Raw genomic sequence first — 23,788 nt, forward strand, 5'->3', positions numbered from 1 at the left:
TGGATTTCTTCGAAAATGTGACCAGGGCCATTGATGAGGGCAAATCTGTGCACACAGCATAACTTGTCTTGGCAAAGGCCTTTGACACAATCCCACACTCAGGCATTATCAATAAACTTAGCAAACTGAATGTAAACCCTTTTATTGTACGATGGGTTGCCAACTGGTTCACAAACTGGTCACACACTATCAAACTGGGTGATTCCACATCATCTAGCACACCTGTACCAACTGGGTGCCACAAGGGTCAGTACTGGGCCCCCTACTGTTTGGTATATACTTCTCAGACGTCCAGGCCAATACTAAGGGGCTGTGACTGACCAAGTTTGCTGCAACTGCAAACTGGGTGCAATTATAGAATCCCCAAATGATGAAAGTATACTTCAGGAGGGTCTTATGCAGACCAACAACTGGTGTCTATGTCATAGTCTCAAACTGAATGCAAAGAAATGCATCATCATTCCCTTCAGTAAAAACAATGTCCCTTCACACTATCAAATTAACAATACCCTATGTACCTATGAATAAGAGATCTGGAATCACTTGTAGACTGCAACCTTAACTTTGATCACCATGTGTCTACTATAGTAAGGAAGGCTTTCTACATAGCACAGTTGATTAGGCAAAGGCATTGCCTCTAGGGCAAAGGAGGTTATAACCCCTCTATACTCATCACTTATCAGGCTCATAATTGAGTATAACACCCCTTTCGGCATGTACCTCACAAAGCACCTGCAGTAATTGGAGAGACCTCAGAGGTTTCTAACTAAGAAGATCAAGGGACTCCAGCATGTGCCTTACACAGACTGACTAAAGTCTCTGTCACTATATTCAGTACTATATAGACTTCTTAGAGGAGACTTATGCCTGGCTTACACAGCAATCTCTGACCCAAACCTAATGAATTTGCTACACACCTATAAATCAAACGGGACTAGAGCTACCCATTCCAGGGACCTAAATATGGCCTGCATCTTGAATAGAATGTGCTGGAGGGACAGATTCATCTCCCAGTGACTACTGCATCTTTGGAATAGGCTGCCAATTCATGTGAAAAAAATGCACCTCTATGACACTGTTCAAAAGGAACCTGGGCGAGTGGATGGGGCACCATAAATTCTTACCAAGGATAGTGCCCACAACCCAACTGGACATGGGCTGTCATTAATAAATATAATTCCAGGTATTGACTAGAGTATCTTTGGTATTACATTGGGATAAAATGGCTAGGCTTGAAATGACCTCCAGGTCAATAGCCTAGTAACCTCCTATGATCCTGTGATCTTATGAAAAGATTGATTTGTCAAGTCTTTTGTATTAAAATATTGATATTTGTCATGTTAAGGATACCATTTTTTAGTGGAAGTTGCCATTGTCAGGAAACTGACTTGTGGCATTCTCTGAGTTGACAGAATTCCTGTAGGCAAAGAACATCTAGCATGGGGGTTTAAGGGAATCTCTCCTCATTGCAAACATCACAAACAACAATGAATGTACGTGTGTGTGTGTGTGTGTGTGTGTGTGTGTGTGTGTGTGTGTGTGTGTGTGTGTGTGTGTGTGTGTGTGTGAGCATGCATGTATGCATGAGTGCATATGTGTGGGTGACTGCATACGTGTGTGTGTGCATGTGTCCATGCATGTGCTGTGTATGTGCATGTGATTGTGTGTGCATGCGTACATGTGTACAAATGTGTGTGTGAGAGAGACTGCATGTGTACTTGTGTGTGTGAGTGTGCGTGCATGTATGTGTGAGAGTGTGTGTGTGCAATTCTGTAGGTGTATGTGGATGTGTGTGAGTGCACGTGCATGCATGCGTTTATGCACATATGTTTATGCTGTGTTTTTAGTCATGATTTTGTGGTTGCTTCAACTGTGGGGTAATTTATATAATCACCATATTTGACTTTTAACCATCCCTAACCTGCCCCATCATTTATTCATACACCTGGCAGTTTCAATTAAGTTTATTATCCTAACATATCTTCCACTTTTAGTGACATGTCATTCTGTCTTCAGGCTATCACTTTGCAGTTTGAGTTTGTTAATTTTGCATGGTGTTACTTATGTTATTTTACCATATTATATTCATAGATCACTTTATACTGTGCCAGTACTTACTGTAAACAGTGCCTTCTGCTTAACTAGGTTTTCTTTGTAACAGTGTATACTCATTCATTCAGCTTGTAAATGGAAAAGAGCCATGAACTGGATGTCTCATATTATTACCTTCATATGAATAAATAAACTTGATAGTGCCACAAAGTATGCAGTTATCACTTCCTGATGCCTTTGCACTTATCTGTAATGCTTTAATTTCTTCTGTTTAATAATTAGACATGAAAGAAGGAAATCAAGGTAGTAAATATAATGGAACTGTTCATGTTCCTTAAATTATGAATGGTTAACTATATGAAGAATAAAACACACAGTCACTGTGAGAATAGTATGCCTTTACTATGGAAGGCCTGTCATCTGTTTCATTCCACTTTATTTATGCAAGATTATGTTCTATGCCACTTAGAATAGCTCAATTTTTAGCTAATCACCCCTCGAGTATCTTTATTGCTATGTGAGCTGCAGAATGAAAACTAAACTTCACTGCTCTAGTAACTTTACTGATGCAAGTATTTAATGACCTAATGCATTTGTATGTCGGGGATTTTATCAGTTATTCTTGTAGAGCAGAGTGTTCTGCCAACACCATCTGACCAGCATTCACTAAATAGATATGTGTGTTTGCCTGCTGTAGTATATGATAGGGGTAACATTACTTTAACAGATAGGTGCAGACCATACACAGCTACAGTTTTGAAAAAAGGGGGTTATTTTTCTTCACACTGATAAATGGAGTATTATCACAGAAAAAATGTATATTCTAAGATGACCAAACTATTTCACACTGACTAATTTGAAAAAATTTAGTATGTGGTCTAATCATACTCCCAAACATAATAGATATCTAAAACATATTTTACCTTGATGCAGCATTTAAATTTCATTCAGGCTGAAACACTGTTAACCATTTTGTCGAGTGATGAACTTAGCTGAGCAAACAGGATTAAATGTCATTTTGTGACATCAGATGTTAGAAAAGAGTCACTGAAGAAGTCATATAGTTTGTAGACTTTTATTGTCCTGAATTCATTTAAGTAATTTAATTTTGGAATGTTTATCTCTACATAGTTATTAACATTTTAAGAAAAGATTTGGGTATCAAATATTTTAAAGTAGTTTTCAAATTGTTCAAATAAAAATGTATCATAAATCCTAAGAGATTGTTATTTTCCTAAAATGTTTCTTAGTGTAGGCCTTGAAATTAAACAAAAACAGTTTCTCTGATTTTTGGAAACTCTTTTTTTCTTTTCATAATAATTATTAATACTTGGCCATGTAAGGAAAAGAATGATTTAAACACATACATTTTGATTTTCATTAAAGGGGATATAAAGTTACTTGAATTTATTGAGCTGGTTTTATTAGCTCCAAACAGATGACATAACAAAACACTTTTTGGCACAAAAACATAGATTATAACTGCTTTAATGCTGCCGTAACTCCATAAATAGACAACTGGTTTATGTACAGTTAAATTCGCAAAGCTTAATGATGTGTATATTAGTTCATTTTCCAGTTGTATGTTAGTTTAACTTTTACTAGTGCTGTCCTGTTACAATTTACATAAAATTACAAATATATTTTCATGGCACAATAAGATCATGGAGTATTAATTCACAGAATTTAATACTAGCTAGCGCCATGTTTCAAAAATAATATGATTTTCAGTCTAGACAATGATTTACTAAGAAGCTATTCATTTATATCCTTCATTGACCAGGTTAGCTCCATTAGCCTAGTAGCCTCTTTTCAGGGGAGGCATTTATACTACAAGGGGGAAATTTAGCCAAGTACTTCCTCCCTCTACTCTTTTTGATAGGTGTCATGGGATATTTTACAAGCATCCGAACTATCACCAAATCAAGTAGATGGGTCCTCAGTTTAACATTTTATCCAAAAGGCAGCACCCCCATCCTTATGTTGCATTGCAGTGTCAACAACTAATCCGCCTAGTATGAGAATAGAACCTACAGCCTTCTGCACCAAGGCAACTGTGCTACCTGCTATATCACTAACACTGCTAAACATGGTTGTGTGATACAAACTGCTACAAAGCTTGCCACCGCTCACACCATGAACCTTGTGGGAAGATCAAACCAAAAACTTAATCCAATGGTATAAATCAATAACGCTGAATGCCAATAAATGAAATATCTTTATTAAGCCAAACAACTCTGTTAGCTTTTGTTTGGCATTCTGCACCAACTTCTTCAGAATTCAAACACTCACGCCATTACAGCGGCTAACATAAATCTAAACAACTGAACATGTGATCATGTGAGCGGTGGCAAGCTTTGTAGCAGTTTGTTTCGTTTTTCTGTCTTTTGTGGCTTAATGGTTGTGTGATACCTCAGGATATATGTGTGTACAAGATATATGTTGTAGGGAAAACTTAGGATAAAGGGGAATTTTAAAAATGATTTCTTAATTACTTCTACTGTTAGGTCAGTCACACTATTTAATAGTCGGAAAGTCTGCAGAAGCCTTAGTATTGAAACATTTAAAAAGCTGCAGTACAGTTGTGGGCAATAGCTACATTACTGTAATTATTTTAAAACTGAAACAAAGCCAACAGGCTAAACTAAGAAATAAAACAATGTATGCAGAGCTCTTTTAAAAATTACTTTACTACATTTGTATCAGTAATTCTGATGTACTGGTATAAGCTTCAAGGAGTTACAGATCCAGATTTAATATTTCAACACTCATTAATTTATGATGCAACTAGAAAATAGTAACACTCCTTAAAGAAATACTCAGAATATGAAGTTATAAAACATTTTATATTAAAGGTGACATTTCAGTCTCCTGATTAAGTTATTTTGGATGCATAGTTTCATATTTCAGAATATATACATCCACATATTTTAATAAATTAAACCCCAGTTTTTTTCTGCCCCACACACTCTCTTAGATGAGCCTTTGTACAGTACAAAAATTTCTTACCAATTATTCCCTGCATGTATAACATTATAATGTTCTACAATTCAGATTATGGTGCAACATGCCCAATATGCTTGTTGTTGTTGTTTGTCTTTTCGGCTTTTTCCCGGTTAGGGGTCGCCACAGCGGAACTCTGGTCTGCTAATGATTGGCAGTAGATTTTTTTTTATGGTGCTGAGTTGCCAGCCCAACGCCCAACCTTCAGCGAAGGCATGCCCATTCACGCATGTCTTTCAGAGGCCACTCGACGTGGGAAGGACATGCAGACTCCAAACAGAAGGCACTCCAGCCGAGAATCGAACAGGAGAATCTCTTACTGTGAGGCAACAACGTTACCGCTGTACCACCACGCTTAATGAATAGTATTACCGATCTACTGCATTTGAGTTCTGCGGTTCCCTTTTATAACATACACAACATTCTTACTGTAGCATGTACAAAAATCAAACTAAGGATATATCTTATATCCACTAATGCAGCATTCTTGGGCTAGAAATAAAAATATGCATGTACTTTGCCCAAAGAATTCATACATTCTTTTTTGGTAATTTTCTTGTCATTGTAAAGTCTATTTATTGTTATCAGACTTTGTAAATTTCTTCATATAACATAAAAGAACAAAAATAATTTGTGATAAAACTGCTTTTAATGCAATATCACTTGTTAAATGTTTCCATCTATTGAGTATAACATCTTACAAATATTAGAAAAAAGCACTGTACTTGGTAGTAAAATAGATGAAGTATGTCTGTTTTTCTACAGACTATCATACATAAGACTTATGCTATTATAGCCTCTAGGTTCTTTGATACTAGATTCAAAGGTAGATACAGGCAGTCAGCCTGCAGACTATATATAGTCTAGTCAGAGCACAAAAAAGGACTCATAGGAAAGGCCCGGGGAGAGTTTATGTATGCTGGTACAACCAATTCTCAAGAGTGGTCTTGAAGGTTTTACTTTTGCAGAAGTGGTTTATTCCAGAGATGGAGGGATGCACTGGGATAAGAATATGCTATATGAACTGGTGCTGTTAGTTTACTGGTATAGAATAAGGTTCTTTCTGCAGTTACTTAAAACCTATTCATTTTATAAAAACACAGAAGATTAAGTAAAGTTTTTTCATAATGTGAAAAACTAAAAAAGACCATCACATAGGAGTCTATAGGAAACCAAAAATAGAGAAAGGGTGGCTAATTGTTCTGTATAATGAAGGAACATGAAGCCTGTTATTCTTTTTGTTAAGAATTTCTACAATCTCTCCAATTCATAGCTGTCAACTCCCATCCCAAAAATGAGGAACACTGTCTCTCATAATGTGAAACCAGTTGGTGAAATGTGGAACACTTGCTAACCGGTTACTAACAACTTCAACATGGAAGCTCAGAGAATGGTTAAAATCTGCTATTTTTTACTTATAAAAGGCTATTTTAATGAATTAATGATTTGGTTCTATTTACTATGGATTATCAGTTCAAAGAGGTCCTAACTTTTAATATGTGATAGACCCTTTTAATGTGGAACTTTGTGGAATGTGAACTTTTTAAGAGGAATGTTCTTCATAATGAGGTACACTTGAGAGGTATGCTCCATTGTTTTGATATGTTTCAATAAGTACATACAAAAGGAGGCATTGTGTTCGAAGATGGGGCAGATAAGTACTGAATAAAGAAGAACAAAGACCTTCCTAACTTTGGAAGAGATGTTTTTGGTTATTAATTGGATGAGGTAGAAGGATGTTCTAACAGCAGTGGAAATATAATGACATAGATAGAAAGTCATCCTCGAGGGTACATACTGTAGATCTCTGATGATGTCATTTTTTTAGGGGTGTAGCATCAATGTGATAAGTCGAGAGTTATTTGTTATAGCAAAGTGAACTACACTTTACCTTTATACATTTAGAGTGAGGCCATTGTCCTTACAACAGTTATTTGTGTAGTCCAACCATGTCTGGAGTATGTGCAAGTTGGTGGTTGTGTGAATAACAACTAATATAGAATTGTCTGCAAAGTTTGCTAACCAGAGTGCCTGGGATGTTGATTTGTTGATCTGAGAAATAGATGTAAAAACAACAGGGGACCAAGGACTGAACCCAGGGGACTCCTCTCTCACATTTTCCTTTCAGAAGTGGCACTTGCAAATCTAATAATAGGGGTTGTATCCATTAACCAATCTGTTATCCATTTAACAACATATTGGTTTATATTCAGGTGCACACGTTTGTTAATGATATTTGCATGAGGGGTAGTATCAACTGCCTTAGCCATATCCAGATATGCTGCATGTACTTCATAACCACAATCTATTACCTCAATTACCTGTTCAAAGAAGTTAATGAGATTAATAAAGCAGGACTTACCCTTGACATAGGCCAACTGATATATATGAATCTAGTGTTGCAGTATTATCAGTGCCTAAATTAATGAGGTTAGAGAAGATGCATTCCATGGCTTTACAAGTACAGCTAGTCAAACTGATAGGTCCATAGTCAACAGGATTCCTGGTTGTTCTCTTGCTGTGTAAGGGCATGGCAATGGCTGTTTTCCACATTTTTAGGACAAAGCCCATGGCAAGACTCACTCTAAAGAGGTTTAAAAGCAGTTGCAAAAAGCCATACTCACTGCTAATACTCAAGCTGCCTGGTACATTATCAGACCCCATGGATGAGGTAATCCTTGTTCTGGAGAAGGCCAGAAGGACTTGTTCCATAATGATTTTTTTCTATGGTAGTGGGCAGAGGGAACTCAACACTGAATATGTTGTCATGATGCTGGTCTTGTTGGTTTGAATGGATGATGCTATCTTAGAACAATTCTGAAAATGTTGGGCATTGCTCCATCATTTCCTAACACAGTTTAAGAAGGATTTATGATTGATTTTAGTATTTGTGGTTATTCTAAGTTCCTATTCAACTTTAACTTTTTTCTGATTTCTCCTTTAAGTTCTTAGTTAACTTGTTTGAATGCCCTCTTAGGGCGGTTGGAATGTTACTTGCTCTACGGTTCTTGTCACCCTGCTTGAGCAGTTAATAATGCTAACCTCCCAAATCAACCAAGGCTGTACATGGCAATCCAGGTATAAAATTGTGTCTTCCCATCCAGTTATCAGGACCATCTTTAAAGGTAGTCAAAATAGTACTTTGTTTGACCTGTAGTGGTAACTTATTCCATACATAGGGAATAATTTGAAACCTATCCCTCCAATGAAGCTTGATTATTTGTTGGTTTAGGTATAGGTCCCTAGTGTGGGTGTTTGCATTGCCAATGGTTTTGAGAAGAAATAGAAATATGATTGGATCTTTCATGTTTTGAAAAATTAGTCATAGGTCACCTCTGAGCAGCTGTTAGGCTACCAAGTATAAGCTAGAGTTCAGACAGTGAATAGTTGATACTGATAAGAATGCAGGCTGATATGTTGTTTGGTCCCATGAAAATATTATTTTATAGCCTTTAATAAGGATTCTAAAACTTGTTCCAAAGTGATTTCAGTGGAATCAAATTTTTTAAGGATAGTGGGAACAATGATATTAGTAGATGGGGTAAAGTTAGAACTAAATGTTTGCTAATTCAGTGGCTTTATGTATAATATAATTATGGATGAGCTAAGTGCATTGTTGGAAGTTATTCTTTCATTTCTTGACACAACTAAAGAAAGATTTAGAGTTTCCTTTGGTATCTGGGGTGACCCTAAGCTCATACTCTTCTTTACGTTTTCAAATGCTGCTCGTAATTTATTGCCACCATGTTTCAGTTCTAGGTAGGGGAAGGGCATTTCTAACAACATTTCATTCTTTTTCTTAATTTATTAAACAGTTTATTAATACGGTTAGTTCTACCAGATACATCTATTCCTGGATTTACTGATATGTTTATGGTGGATGGGTAATTACTTTTTCATGCAGTTGTTCAGGTACTGGTAAAAGTCAGATTTGAAAGAGGCAGTCCTTTTAGCAGCTTCCACTTGCTTGGAATTGTTGAATGTTTTACCTATGTCTACTAAAAACTGAAACTGCAGCAGTCCTTAAACACAATTTCATTTGGTTATGGGGTGGCACACTAATCTTGACAAAGACCATGAGTGATATGTGGTCATATTTAAGAGGGGTGAGGAGATGGGGTGGGGCCTACATTGGTAAGAACCAGGTCAAGAAGTTTGGAGCTTTGGGTAGGTAGTTTTACAATTTGCTCCAGTGCATTGGTATCAGCAAAAGCTAGGAATGCTGACTATATCAATTTTTTTAGAAGTGCAAGTGTGCCATTCAATGCTTGGGTAACTGAAGTCCCTTAGCAAGAAGGTATTTAATTTGATATTTAAACCCTCAGTGGAGTTAAGGGTATATGTAATTGGAATGTTCTTCTTTTTGTTGTATAGCTTATTTGGACACCTCTTCCATTATAAGGGTTTGCTTTTCAATTATACATTCAGAATGTTCTTTTTGTTGTAAGACTTATTTAGACAAGTGCTACATCATAAAGGTTTGTTTTTCAGTTATGCATTCAGAACATTCTTCTTTTTGTTGTAAAGCTTATTTAGACAAGTGCTCCACCATAAAGGTTTGTTTTTCAGTTTTCCAAAATATTTGGTAAGGGTGGGGACTATCTAATCTGTACAACTTTCAAAGTGAGAATAGAACTTGTTTGTAAAGGCAGAAGCTCTAGCTACAGGGAAAGTACAACTAGGAGTTTAGCTGAATTTATTTAGGTTCCTAAGCAGCTGCTGTCCACGCTCCACCCAGAATGGGCACATCCATCCTCCCCTGCCAAACCCCCACTTGCCAGAGCTAGTAATCAGACTCAAATCACCTGGGCCATAATCAGGGTTTTTATCCCCTTATGACATTTGTAAACCATCAATATGTACATTGATATGTGTAGGTGTGTATGATATTTGCATAAAGGTATGCCACTACTACAACAGATATAGCAGGTTAGATGTTTATGTTAATTAATTGTACACATTTTCCTTCTATGGTTCATACATAGTTTTATATTTAAATATTTTATTGCTGGACAACACATTAGTATATTTAGGGCAGTATTACTATCTTATAAGGCATGTATTCCCAAAATGGCCAGGCTCCAAGCTCATGACATACACATATGATATTGTTCCTATTCAACTAGTTTTCACTTTTTTGGTTTGTTCTTCCTTGAGAAAAGTGCTTACTACCCTTATGGCTGGAAAACTACATTTCCCCAGTACAAGGTTTAATTTTCTATATATAGATATCTATATCTATATATGTAGAGAAAGAGAGATAGCTGTATGTAATTTCATTTAAAACTTATCTAAACACAACTTATGTAGACTTGCTATCTAAACTAACAAACCAAAAAAATAAATAAATAAACAAAAAGGACAAATGTGCATTATAAAATGACTGGTATAAGTTTTCTTAAGGATGTGTGAGTAACATTGTGGTTTGCTTTATTAAAGTGTGTCGGATTGTGAGAGCCGGTGGTGGAATTCCAGGGTTTTTTTCCCTTTCTTCCATTGTAGTACAACAGTGGAGTTGTTATATATAAGTTAGGGGTGTGTGAGGGGTGACACCCCCCCCAAAAAAAATTTGTTTTTGCTTGCTTAGATGAAATTAGTTTAGATAAGCTGTGTTTAGATAAACTGAGTTTTAGATAAAATTACATAAATGCACATATCTATATATATTTATATATACTATATCTATATATATATATATATATAGATATATATATATGTGTATGTATATATATCTATATATATATATATATATAGATATAGATATTTCTGTGCATATGCACACCTTTGTTAACTAGTCTTAAACAATCAACCATTTGCAGACATGACCCTATGCCAGATAGCAACAACAAACATGCAACCATTTATAGGTGAATAAGAACAAATTATATAAATGCACAGTACTGAACTGTATAAATACATAGTTATTAGCTCAGCATTTCTTTTACTCTTTTACCCCAAACAAGTATAAATTTGAACAATGAAAAAATACATTTACTGCGAAACTAACAAATTATACTCATTTTTTTCTTTTACATTTCATGCTCTGTGGTTTTATATTAAATATTTATTTGCTACTCAGCACCTTAGTATATTTTAGATGACTATTAACTCGTACTTTAAGGCATATATTCCCAAACTGACCATGTACCTAGATAACCCATTCGGACCAGTCAATAAAACTTACTTATTTGTTTGTTTATTTACTTACATATTTACTTATGAACTTCTTTTGTTAATCAGGTAAATTAACTGATCCTAAACAGTGGACCATTTCAGTGTGTGTGTGTGTGTGTGTGTGTGTGTGTGTGTGTGTGTGTGTGTGTGTGTGTGTGTGTGTGTGTGTGTGCATGCGTGTGTGTGTGTGTGTGTGTGTGTGTGTGTGTGTGTGTGTGTGTGTGTGTGTGTGTGTGTGTGTGTGTGTGTGTGTGTGCACGCATGCTTTTGTATGAACATATGCCACTGCTATAACAGCTACAACACATTAGATATTTGTAATGTTGAAATATACACATATTTCCTTCTACAGTTCATAGTCAGTATTTTTATACAAACTAAACAGGATCCCAGATAACAAACTCTAAATAATTCACAAGTATTCCTAAAGTGTCAAGGCTGCCAGATAAGCACGTGGATGGCTGGACAGTTTGGTAGAATATAATGCAGATTGATTGGACCTATTTATCTGGGGACCTAGACAATTTATAAATGTGTGTTTTGGATTAGTAAGATCTGTGGGCAGGGAAATGTGGGTAAATAAGAGCATTCCATAGCAGTGTATTTTCAAAAAGCAATGAGGAAAATGCGAAGAAAGTTATCTATAATCTCATGGAATATAAGTGGATTATTTAACAAATGCTATGACATTTTTTACAATATATAACATTAATTATTTTTCTTTGACTATACAGGTGCCTTTCTAATTCCATATCTCCTAATGTTGGCTCTAGTTGGAATCCCACTACTTTACATGGAACTGACTATTGGGCAATACATTCGGTTTGGTCCTGTACATGCCATGGCAAAAGTATGTCCACTTCTTAAAGGTATGCCATAAATTAATGAATGCCGCAAAACAACTCTGAAGTTACAATATCCGTATTATTTTCATTATCCATTTTAAAAATGCTGATGTTTCAGTTTATTAACATACAGAAAAGGTGGAGAAGGGGCACTTTGATTCTATTTATTTTGTTATGCAAATTGAAACCTTGTGAGGAGATTTGATAAAAAGATAAAATAATCAAGGGTTGTCAACAAGTGACTGTAACCAGATGAATATATTAATGGATTTTGTTCAGTAAGACACGGAAACCTGGCAATGAACATTAGCTAACAAAATAACCAGACATTTAAATTGCAGATAAAGGAAAAAAATGTGAGTTGTTACAGAAATGGTTGCATACTGACAGATTATCTGAAAGACTGTATATCTGTATTAATCTTTTAAGGAATTATAAATTGCAGATTAATAGAGTAATACTTTAGCATAGTGTGCTATTAGGCCAGATTTTGTAATGGATTTAGCAATATATATTTGTTGAGAAGGGGAAACAACCTGAAGAGGCAAGGTAGATCATCATAAATTCACAAATATATCTTCGTTTTTTATTTTTTTCTTCCCTCAGTAAGAAATGGGAGTTTGAAAATTTTTACCTGGCTACTACATGGATTGTTATTAAAGCAGTAGCACACTGCACATATGAAAATATTTATTATTTATTTATTTATTTATTGTATTTGTTAACCAGGAAAGTCCACTGGGCTTGAAAAGAGCCCATTTTCAGTGGAGGCCCAGGGAAAAAAGCTCCACAAAGATACATACAATTAGAGTGAAATCACTAAGTAAAACAAAATCGTGCAAAAAAACATTTGTACAAAAAAAAAATCGTACAGAAAAATTTTGACTTGCACATTTTATTCTTCATTAGTCCCCTTTTGCTTATTTTCTTGTATTTGTAAAAGAGAGGAAGTAATAGGCAACCTAATGAAATCTGAATTTCCATTTTAATGAGATGACTGATAAAAATGAAATACGTTCTGTTGCTAATATGGATGGGACTGTAATTTTGTCAGCACGTAAGAATAAAATATCAATAGGTAAATTCTTTGCTCAGAATCAGGCTCTTGTAATATGAACTACATTATCTTAATTTTTGTTGTTTGACATATATATATATAATCACTAATTCAATTGTAAAATCATCAGTTTTAGGAAATACCTTAAAGATTCCATTTTCTTTTCAGATTCAGTAATAAATTATTCCAGCCTCCTACATATAACAGCTTAAAATGCATGTTGCTTATACTGTTGAAGGTATTCACAGTTAAGCATTGCATGATTTTATTTTCAGTATTATTCAAGTCACATAGTATAATGAGTTCATGAACTGAAAACCAAGTCTGGCTGTTAGTACAAAGTCCAGCAGTTTATATGGATTCTTCATTAGTTCAGAGGGATTTATAGGTTCATAGTTTCATATGTTGTTCCTAGGCTAATAACCACTATGGCTCTTACAAGCCTAGCTGTGTACCCTAAAAGCATTGTTTCTGATTGTCATGAAGGGCATGTTAATAGGGAGATAACTAAGAGATTTGTAGAGGGATTGTTAGTTAGGATAATACTTTTCTTATTGATGGCCTCTATCCATAAGGGACATAGGGACAGACCAGGGGTAAATTTACGATTTCCCATCCAATTGTCAAGGGTTATTTTGAATAGAGTCAAGGATGAACTCTGTTTTACATTAATGGAGAGCCTATTCCATAGTACAGGGATCCTTTGGGAAATATATATGTCTCTCCAGCATGTTCTGTTAACATTCTGTCTATGTCACAAGTGAAATTCAGATCCCTGGATCTAGTGTTTCTGGTACTGTTTGTTTTGGGTCTGAGGAAGCCCTGTAAGCCAGGCATAGATCACCTGTCAACAGCTTGTAGGAAACTAAATACAGAGACAGTGCCTTTAGGCAATCAGTGTAAGATAGAGTGTTCATGCCCTAAATTCTCCCATTAAGAAACCTTTGTGGGCCTTCCAGATGTTGCAAGTGTCTGGTTATGTACATGCCAAAGGGGGCATTGTATTCAATTATAGGTCTGATAAGGGACAAGTAAAGTGGTACTATAACTTCCCTGGATCTGGAGGCCATACCCTTACCTATAAGTTGGGTGACATAGAATGATTTTCTTACAACCTTGTTGGTCAAAAGCCAGATTGCTGTCTACATATGTTCCCAGATCTCTTACTACTTGGTCGACTATTAGGGGTGTTTTATCCATGGAGTAATTAACTTGGCTTAACAGTTTCCCAAAGAGCATCATAATGCATTTTTTGGCATTAAGTTTTAGTTCATGGCTTTGACACCAGTCATTTATCTCTGTTAAACCCACTTGTAAGATGCAGGTGTCTTGGAGGAATCTATAACAGAACTTGGTGAGACAGAGGCCTGGAGCATTAGCCTAGACTTCCAAAAAGTTGATGCCAAACAGGAGCAGGCCCAGCACAGAGCCCTGAGCTATTCTGCAGGTGAGTGGTCTCTTGGCAGAGGCAGTCTCACTGATCCTGACTTAGTGGGTCCAGTCTATGAGCCAACCAGCAATCCAGCAAGTAATATAGGGGCTTATGCCTAGTTCAGAGAGTTGTCAATAATGGCAGACTGGGATATTCTATGAAATGCTTCAGCCAGGTCACGTTACACAGAATACACTGTTTTACCCTCATCTATTTTCTTGGTGACCCTCTCAAAGAAGTCTTCTAGGCTAAGTAGGCATGATCTTCCCTTAACAAAGCCAAACTGGGATGGATCCAGTATCTGTAGGTTACCAATGTCCATGTTTATCATTTCCATGATAATTCATTCTTTGACTTTGAATATTAGGCTTGTTAGACTGATGAATCTTTAGTTCCCTGGGTCAGTTCCTGGTCCACTCTTGTGGAGGTGAATGACTGTTGTGGTCCTATATTCACTAGGAATGTAGCCTGTTTTAAGGCTGTAGTTGAAGAGTCCCTCAAGTGATCCTGATAACTTGTGTTTTAAACTGTTCAGGAGGCAACCAGGGATGTTGTCAGAACCCACAGAGGTGGTGTTCTTGGCTTTAGCAAGTACTGCATTGGATGGGATTTCACCTGGAGGAGCTGGGGGGGTGGGGGGTGAAGTTTGAGCTGAATTTATCAGCCATTAGATTTGCTATGTGACCCTGACCGGTGAAGCTGGTACCATTCACCACCAGTTCAGCACACTGCTACATGTTACCTTTAAGGTTCTGGACATAGCTGAAGAAGGCTTTGTGACTGTCCTTAGCTTGCAATGTTATCCTGACCTCATAGCTAGTCTTATTGGACTTAATTAAACCTCTTAGTCTCTTGTTTAGTTGTATAAGAGAGCATTTGTCTTTAAGGGAGTTGCTATTCCTTAGTTTGGCCATGAGTTTTTTTCTTTTATTATTTACCCTGTTCAGGTGAGGATTCCACCAGTGGGTTTTGTTTTGAGTGTTTCTTATGAGTTTGAGTTTGCTTCTGGTAGGTACAGAAGCCTCTATGCATCCATTCACATGTTTGTATTGGGACTCTATAAATAATTCTGCATAGGTAGCTGTGGTCTCAGAGCTAGGGGGAGCCTTGAATTTTGACAGACTGTCACTTAATAGGATTTTATATACCTTAGAATAGTTTCTAAGTGTTATGGGTTTAACTGGGTTTTCTGGGTTGATTTTTACTTCAAAGGAGACAGCTTTGTGATCCAAACCTCACCAGTGAGGACATGACACGTGGGGGGTGCAATGGTTTTTCATATTGGTGAGTGCAAGATCCAATATCCAAAAATTCAGTCCAGTCCAACAGAAAGCTCCTTCACCTTGTATAACTTATACAGTTTTTAATAACAGATACGTTAGACCTAGCTTGGGTATTTCATTTACAAAACCTAAAATGCCATGATACTTGATTCCCCTCTCCCTTGAAAAAATGGACAACAACACGAAGAAACTTTGGTCACTATTAAAAAAGTCACTATTTAAAAAAGTAATGGGTAGTTTTCCGTTAAATCCCTACCACTTTGCGCTGCTCTATTTTGCCGGTATTTCATTTTCTGTTTTGCCAGTATTTCAGTTTCTGTGTGACAAGTACATGTGTAAAAGTGACAAACCAGCTTCTGTTGTTTTGTTAGGTGTACAGTACCGTGTTGTCATAGCAGAAATACCTGAAATCCACAGTTAAACCCCTACCACTTACTGGATGTTTTCTTTACACATAATTCACCCAGAAGCAAATAAGGTTTTCTTAAGGCATATTACACACATACAAGTTCCCACTTTTTTTTCAGTTTACAAGCACGAGAAACAGTAATCAAAGCTGTGGTTTTCTCTTGTGTAATCACAGCTGTAAATATTATGACTACCATGGATATTACGCTGTGGGATTTGCCAAGAGATGAAGAAGCAGCTATTAAATTTCTTCAAGAAAGAGGTATTCTGCACAAAGAGAGTTTGTGTTCCAATAATCACCTAAGGAAATTGAAATGCACCTCTAACCCCAAATGGCTATGTAGCCTTCGTTCCTGCCATAAAGAGAAAGGTGTCCGAACACACACATGGTTTTATGGATCCCGCAACCCTTTTGTAACTGCTTTATGATTCATTTATCTATGGTGTCTGGAGTTGACATCTGTTGAGTTCTGCCAAGCACAGCTTCAACTTAATCACAACACAATGGTGGATTGGAATAATTACCTCAGAGAGGTATGTGCCAATTCATTGTTATGCTGTCCCAATGTGAAAACAGGTGGCCCAGACAGAGTGATGGAGATTAACGAAAGCTTATTCACCTGAAGGAAAGCTAACGTAGGTCAGGTTCTGCCCCCACAATGGGTCTTTGGAGGTGTGCGTCGGGAAACTAATGAATGACCGATCCGCAAAAACATTACTGTCCGCAATACAGGACAATGTAAAAGATGGAATGATACTACAGTGATGTGGCTTCTAAAGAAACATAGCAGAAATCATTCTGAACCATTATGCAGTGTAGAAAAAGAATACTTGGAAACAAGCTTTGTTTTTAAGAATGCCAATTCAGGTTGTTTATATTTTTGTCATCTGAATACTCCATGAAATTCCTTCCCTCTATATATTTCAATGCTCCTACAAACAGAAACTCGGTAGCACAGTACATGTTGAGATCACACAGGTGTGAAATAACTAATGAGAACTTTCTATACAACATAGTAAGTACTATGTGGGGGATTTTATTATGGATTATTTTGTGGAATGGCTCACTAAATGAGATTATAGAGTTCATTGACTACATCAATAACACCACTGAATTTTTGAAATTTACGCATAGTGTTAATATGACGGGAATTTCATACTTGGACACCTTTATTAGTAATAATGGTACCAATTTTACATCTAGTATACATAGAAAAAAACACTTTTTCTAATGATTATTTAAATTTGTAAAGACCAAACGATGTCCAAACATTCATTTTCTACAGCAGAATAGAATTCCTCACCTAGGGTGAAGCCTATGTGTGAGATACACTATAGGGTACTCTTCTATAGGGTATTTAAAGGACAGTGTATTCGCGCGGCCCGCATGTCCTCTGAGAAGGAAGTTATGGAAAAAGAACTGTCAGGAATTCAAGGTATGTTCTTGAATCGTGGTTACCCGAAGGACATGTTAGATAACATTACTCAATATGTTATAGGCGAATGGGGGAAAAAATATCTACCTCTTTTAGGTGTCCCACTTAACAACCTTAGTAGAAGAGAAGGAGTTAATGACAAGCGAGTATGTGTCATTAGATTTAATCCTTATTCTAATTTAGTCAAAGAAATTTTAAATAAGCATTGGGACATATTAATGTTTACTGAGACCGAGGGTGGACAAGAGAGCAAGTTCCCTAAAATAGTATATAAAATGTCACACAACTTGAAATACCTATTTGAACATTCATGGGTTATTAAGAGATTTAGTAGTGGTACACGAAAATGTGGAATGTGTAGACAATGTAACTTTATTAATACTAATATTGACATTAAATTAGATAATGTTTTGAAGACTCAAATTAAGACCCGCAATGGTAATTGTAACACACAAAGGGTGGTCTACCTTGCTACATGTATATCCTGTTCGGCCTATTATATAGGGAAAACCGAAAGGAAGTTGAAAACCAGGATATACGAACATTTATATAGAATTCAGAAGAAAGATAAAAACAATGCATTAAGTAGACACATTTGTGACAAAGGTAACGATCATGGTTTTAAGTTTGCCATCATTGATTTGATGGAAACAACTAGTAGTGAAGGTAATTGGAAGACAAAATTATCGGCTCTGGAAAGTAGATGGCAGATATTTTGTGATTCAACAACCAGTCCAGGGCTTAATGACTTCATTAGTATAAAGCCATTCTTACAGTTGAACGCATGAGTATATCTTTAGTAGTTAGTTACTAGTGCAGTAGTAATTTTGTATTTTATTGGAATTTTATTGGAATTTTATTAATTTTAAGACAGTATTTTCTGGAGTATGTCTATATATTTAAGTGATCAATAATTATTTAATAACTTTTTACAAATAGTTTTAAATAGTTTTAATACCCCCCAGTATGAGGATTTTCGTTACTATATAGATTAAATTATTTAGTCATTTAGTATTGCAACATCAGTTATTTAGGCAGTACCCTTTACAGATTTTCTAAGTTGACCATTTGGCCTTAGTAGTTTTTAGCAAACAATTGTATGTACTATTTAATAAACACATCCAGTTTATTTTTGTATTAGGTACACTACTTAAAGTTATTGCATATGGTATTATGTATTCCAATATATGTTATTAGGCATTATTGGTTTTATACTTCATTGTTTTTGCACAAGCTCTTTAATGGTATAGGTAGAACTAGGCTAGTTATAAGTTTATAGTTTTAGAGCATTCACATCGGAAGTGCATATAGTAGTACTACACATTCTTGTAGATAGTGTAGTCTAGTATCGTATTGGTATATGAAGTTTTATTTAGTAAATATTTGTAATATCTGAATTTTGTGTACAATTAGATGTTATTAGTTATTACACATGTTAAATATATTTTAATATTATAATATGCAAATGAAGTTCAACAATATGTACATCACAGAGCGTTGCTCTTTTAAGATGTAACTGTCTTGTAGATTGTTGGCGCCAAAATGTATTTAAATACACAATTAAGATTTCAATCATGGTTCTGAGGAAGTCTGACGTAGGTCAGACGAAAGCGCTTAACCTTGTGTAGTTACTATTTGAGTTTGTGATTTCAACAAATAAACGGTGGATTATTTTTACTGTTGTTGTCCGAGCTTTCTGGATACGGTCTGCTGACGCCCTCTCTGGAGCATCGATACTTGTCTACATATGTTCCCAGATCTCTTACTACTTGGTCGACTATTAGGGGTGTTTTATCAATGGAGTAATTAACGTGGCTTAACAGTTTCCCAAAGAGCATTATAATGCATTTTTTGGCATTAAGTTTTAGTTCATGGCTTTGACACCAGTCATTTATCTCTGTTAAACCCACTTGTAAGATGCAGGTGTCTTGGAGGAATCTATAATAGAACTTGGTGAGACAGAGGCCTGGAGCATTAGCCTAGACTTCCAAAAAGTTGATGCCAAACAGGAGCAGGCCCAGCACAGAGCCCTGAGCTATTCTGCAGGTGACTGGTCTCTTGGCAGAGGCAGTCTCACTGATCCTGACTTAGTGGGTCCAGTCTATGAGCCAACCAGCAATCCAGCAAGTAATATAGGGGCTTATGCCTAGTTCAGAGAGTTGTCAATAATGGCAGACTGGGATATTCTATGAAATGCTTCAGCCAGGTCACGTTACACAGTATACACTGTTTTACCCTCATCTATTTTCTTGGTGACCCTCTCAAAGAAGTCTTCTAGGCTAAGTAGGCATGATCTTCCCTTAACAAAGCCAAACTGGGATGGATCCAGTATCTGTAGGTTACCAATGTCCATGTTTATCATTTCCATGATAATTCATTCTTTGACTTTGAATATTAGGCTTGTTAGACTGATGAATCTTTAGTTCCCTGGGTCAGTTCCTGGTCCACTCTTGTGGAGGTGAATGACTGTTGTGGTCCTATATTCACTAGGAATGTAGCCTGTTTTAAGGCTGTAGTTGAAGAGTCCCTCAAGTGATCCTGATAACTTGTGTTTTAAACTGTTCAGGAGGCAACCAGGGATGTTGTCAGAACCCACAGAGGTGGTGTTCTTGGCTTTAGCAAGTACTGCATTGGATGGGATTTCACCTGGAGGAGCTGGGGGGTGGGGGGGTGAAGTTTGAGCTGAATTTATCAGCCATTAGATTTGCTATGTGACCCTGACCGGTGAAGCTGGTACCATTCACCACCAGTTCAGCACACTGCTACATGTTACCTTTAAGGTTCTGGACATAGCTGAAGAAGGCTTTGTGACTGTCCTTAGCTTGCAATGTTATCCTGACCTCATAGCTAGTCTTATTGGACTTAATTAAACCTCTTAGTCTCTTGTTTAGTTGTATAAGAGAGCATTTGTCTTTAAGGGAGTTGCTCTTCCTTAGTTTGGCCATGAGTTTTTTTTCTTTTATTATTTACCCTGTTCAGGTGAGGATTCCACCAGTGGGTTTTGTTTTGAGTGTTTCTTATGAGTTTGAGTTTGCTTCTGGTAGGTACAGAAGCCTCTATGCATCCATTCACATGTTTGTATTGGGACTCTATAAATAATTCTGCATAGGTAGCTGTGGTCTCAGAGCTAGGGGGAGCCTTGAATTTTGACAGACTGTCACTTAATAGGATTTTATATACCTTAGAATAGTTTCTAAGTGTTATGGGTTTAACTGGGTTTTCTGGGTTGATTTTTACTTCAAAGGAGACAGCTTTGTGATCCAAACCTCACCAGTGAGGACATGACACGTGGGGGGTGCAATGGTTTTTCATATTGGCGAGTGCAAGATCCAATATCCAAAAATTCAGTCCAGTCCAACAGAAAGCTCCTTCACCTTGTATAACTTATACAGTTTTTAACAACAGATACGTTAGACCTAGCTTGGGTATTTCATTTACAAAACCTAAAATGCCATGATACTTGATTCCCCTCCCTTGAAAAAATGGACAACAACACGAAGAAACTTTGGTCACTATTAAAAAAGTCACTATTTAAAAAAGTAATGGGTAGTTTTCCGTTAAATCCCTACCACTTTGCGCTGCTCTATTTTGCCGGTATTTCATTTTCTGTTTTGCCAGTATTTCAGTTTCTGTGTGACAAGTACATGTGTAAAAGTGACAAACCAGTTTCTGTTGTTATGTTAGGTGTACAGTACCGTGTTGTCATAGCAGAAATACCTGAAATCCACAGTTAAACCCCTACCACTTACTGGATGTTTTCTTTACACATAATTCACCCAGAAGCAAATAAGGTTTTCTTAAGGCATATTACACACATACAAGTTCCCACTTTTTTTTCAGTTTACAAGCACGAGAAACAGTAATCAAAGCTGTGGTTTTCTCTTGTGTAATCACAGCTGTAAATATTAAGACTACCATGGATATTACACTGTGGGATTTGCCAAGAGATGAAGAAGCAGCTATTAAATTTCTTCAAGAAAGAGGTATTCTGCACAAAGAGAGTTTGTGTTCCAATAATCACCTAAGGAAATTGAAATGCACCTCTAACCCCAAATGGCTATGTAGCCTTCGTTCCTGCCATAAAGAGAAAGGTGTCCGAACACACACATGGTTTTATGGATCCCGCAACCCTTTTGTAACTGCTTTATGATTCATTTATCTATGGTGTCTGGAGTTGACATCTGTTGAGTTCTGCCAAGCACAGCTTCAACTTAATCACAACACAATGGTGGATTGGAATAATTACCTCAGAGAGGTATGTGCCAATTCATTGTTATGCCGTCCCAATGTGAAAACAGGTGGCCCAGACAGAGTGATGGAGATTAACGAAAGCTTATTCACCTGAAGGAAAGCTAACGTAGGTCAGGTTCTGCCCCCACAATGGGTCTTTGGAGGTGTGCGTCGGGAAACTAATGAATGACCGATCCGCAAAAACATTACTGTCCGCAATACAGGACAATGTAAAAGATGGAATGATACTACAGTGATGTGGCTTCTAAAGAAACATAGCAGAAATCATTCTGAACCATTATGCAGTGTAGAAAAAGAATACTTGGAAACAAGCTTTGTTTTTAAGAATGCCAATTCAGGTTGTTTATATTTTTGTAATTTGAATACTCCATGAAATTCCTTCCCTCTATATATTTCAATGCTCCTACAAACAGAAACTCGGTAGCACAGTACATGTTGAGATCACACAGGTGTGAAATAACTAATGAGAACTTTCTATACAACATAGTAAGTACTAGCTGTGAATATTTTACACTTAGCGACCCTATTTCAAAGTTTGTCACAGGAGCTTTAAATGTAAGAGGACGTCATTATGTCTCATGCATTCCTGCTATTACTCTCATTTAGAAAGTTTTGTTGAAAATAAAAAGCGAGAACACATTTTATTCCAGCAGCCCCTTTCAGGCCAAGGTAACCTGCTTATTTCTATTTTTTTCTTGTTACAGTAAGCATGTAAACAAAAGATTCCACTACCAATGTTTTAGGACTTGCTCACTTTACAACAGGGTAAGGTTTTTATCCCCATCTGAAATCTCTCCTCCTCAGAGCTTGGAGTTCTTATAACTACACCTTACTAGTCATTTGTTTTCTGATGATGTTCTGTCAGTTTAACAAAGTCGACAAAGCTTACTGCTTGCTGCTGTGCAGCTGTTGCAGACTCCCCTTTTTTATTCCTTGCCTCATATTTTACAACATTTACTAATCTTTTTGCCATAATGTCCTTTCATATTCCTTGCTAAAAGTCCATTTGTTTATTTCTTCTTGGTCACCAGATTATCTTCCTATAGTGCCTAATGTTACCACTGCACTGTTTATTAAACCTGTCTTATATCTCAGACCTCCTAAGAGAAAAAATTATGTTATGTGAGATTTGTATTTTATGGCTGAGAAGATTACTTTACATCTTTCTGAACTCATATCTTCGGTGCATTTAAGGTTCATAGGTTCATAGGTTCATAGGTTTATACTAGGCTATCTGCCCTAAGGCATTTATAAGCCTAGCCCAAATTATTGTGGCTTACGCCACCCCTTATATGAAAAAATACTGTGCCCAATTTCTTTGAAAACATTTTGATGGCAATAATTTTAGGTAACAGGATCTTTGAGCTGCAGACACTGACATTTAAGTGACCCTATGTAATCTTTTGTAAGGATAACATTTTTTTTTTGAGAAAAAAATCCCCTATTTTTGCCAAAGTTGCTTCTTCTGCTTCATTAATCCAGGCTATCAAACTTCCAGTTTCTTTCTTAAAACAAACAAGAGTAAAGGAATTCTTCACATATTGGGTGTCCAAGGGCAGTTTGGATATTAAAGAATTAAAGATATTTGTCTATCTGACTAGTTGTTTGTCTCATTTATGAGAGAAGCCATACAGTTCAGTATCAATAAACTGCCCACTGATATTTAATGTATTGAAACAATACCCACATTCAAGAGCATTCTGAAATAGTTTTTATCTTGGGACTAAGGTTGGGTAAGGTTGTGTAATTACCTGTGAGTGTTTAGCAGTAGCTACTGCCTCACATTCTCCACTAATTTATTACTTTCCTGACCCATAGCGTGAGTTGGTGTCCTTTCAATATAAAGC

The 23,788-nt window shown here is 36.5% G+C and overlaps 1 protein-coding gene across 1 annotated transcript in view; it reads left to right on the forward strand.

Annotated features, from left to right (window-relative positions):
- The window catches only part of LOC122788366 (sodium- and chloride-dependent GABA transporter ine-like), a 431,595-nt gene that overhangs the window by 51,775 nt on the left and 356,032 nt on the right, over nt 1–23,788 (forward strand). The window contains exon 2 of the mRNA XM_044055443.1: nt 11,964–12,098. Coding sequence (XP_043911378.1) covers nt 11,964–12,098 — 135 coding nt within the window. The remainder of the gene's footprint in view (nt 1–11,963; nt 12,099–23,788) is intronic.

The sequence above is a fragment of the Protopterus annectens genome, chromosome 13.part0 (genome assembly GCF_019279795.1).
Source record: "Protopterus annectens isolate FY-2018-M chromosome 13.part0, PAN1.0, whole genome shotgun sequence".
In the NCBI taxonomy this organism is placed as follows: Eukaryota; Metazoa; Chordata; order Ceratodontiformes; family Protopteridae; genus Protopterus; species Protopterus annectens.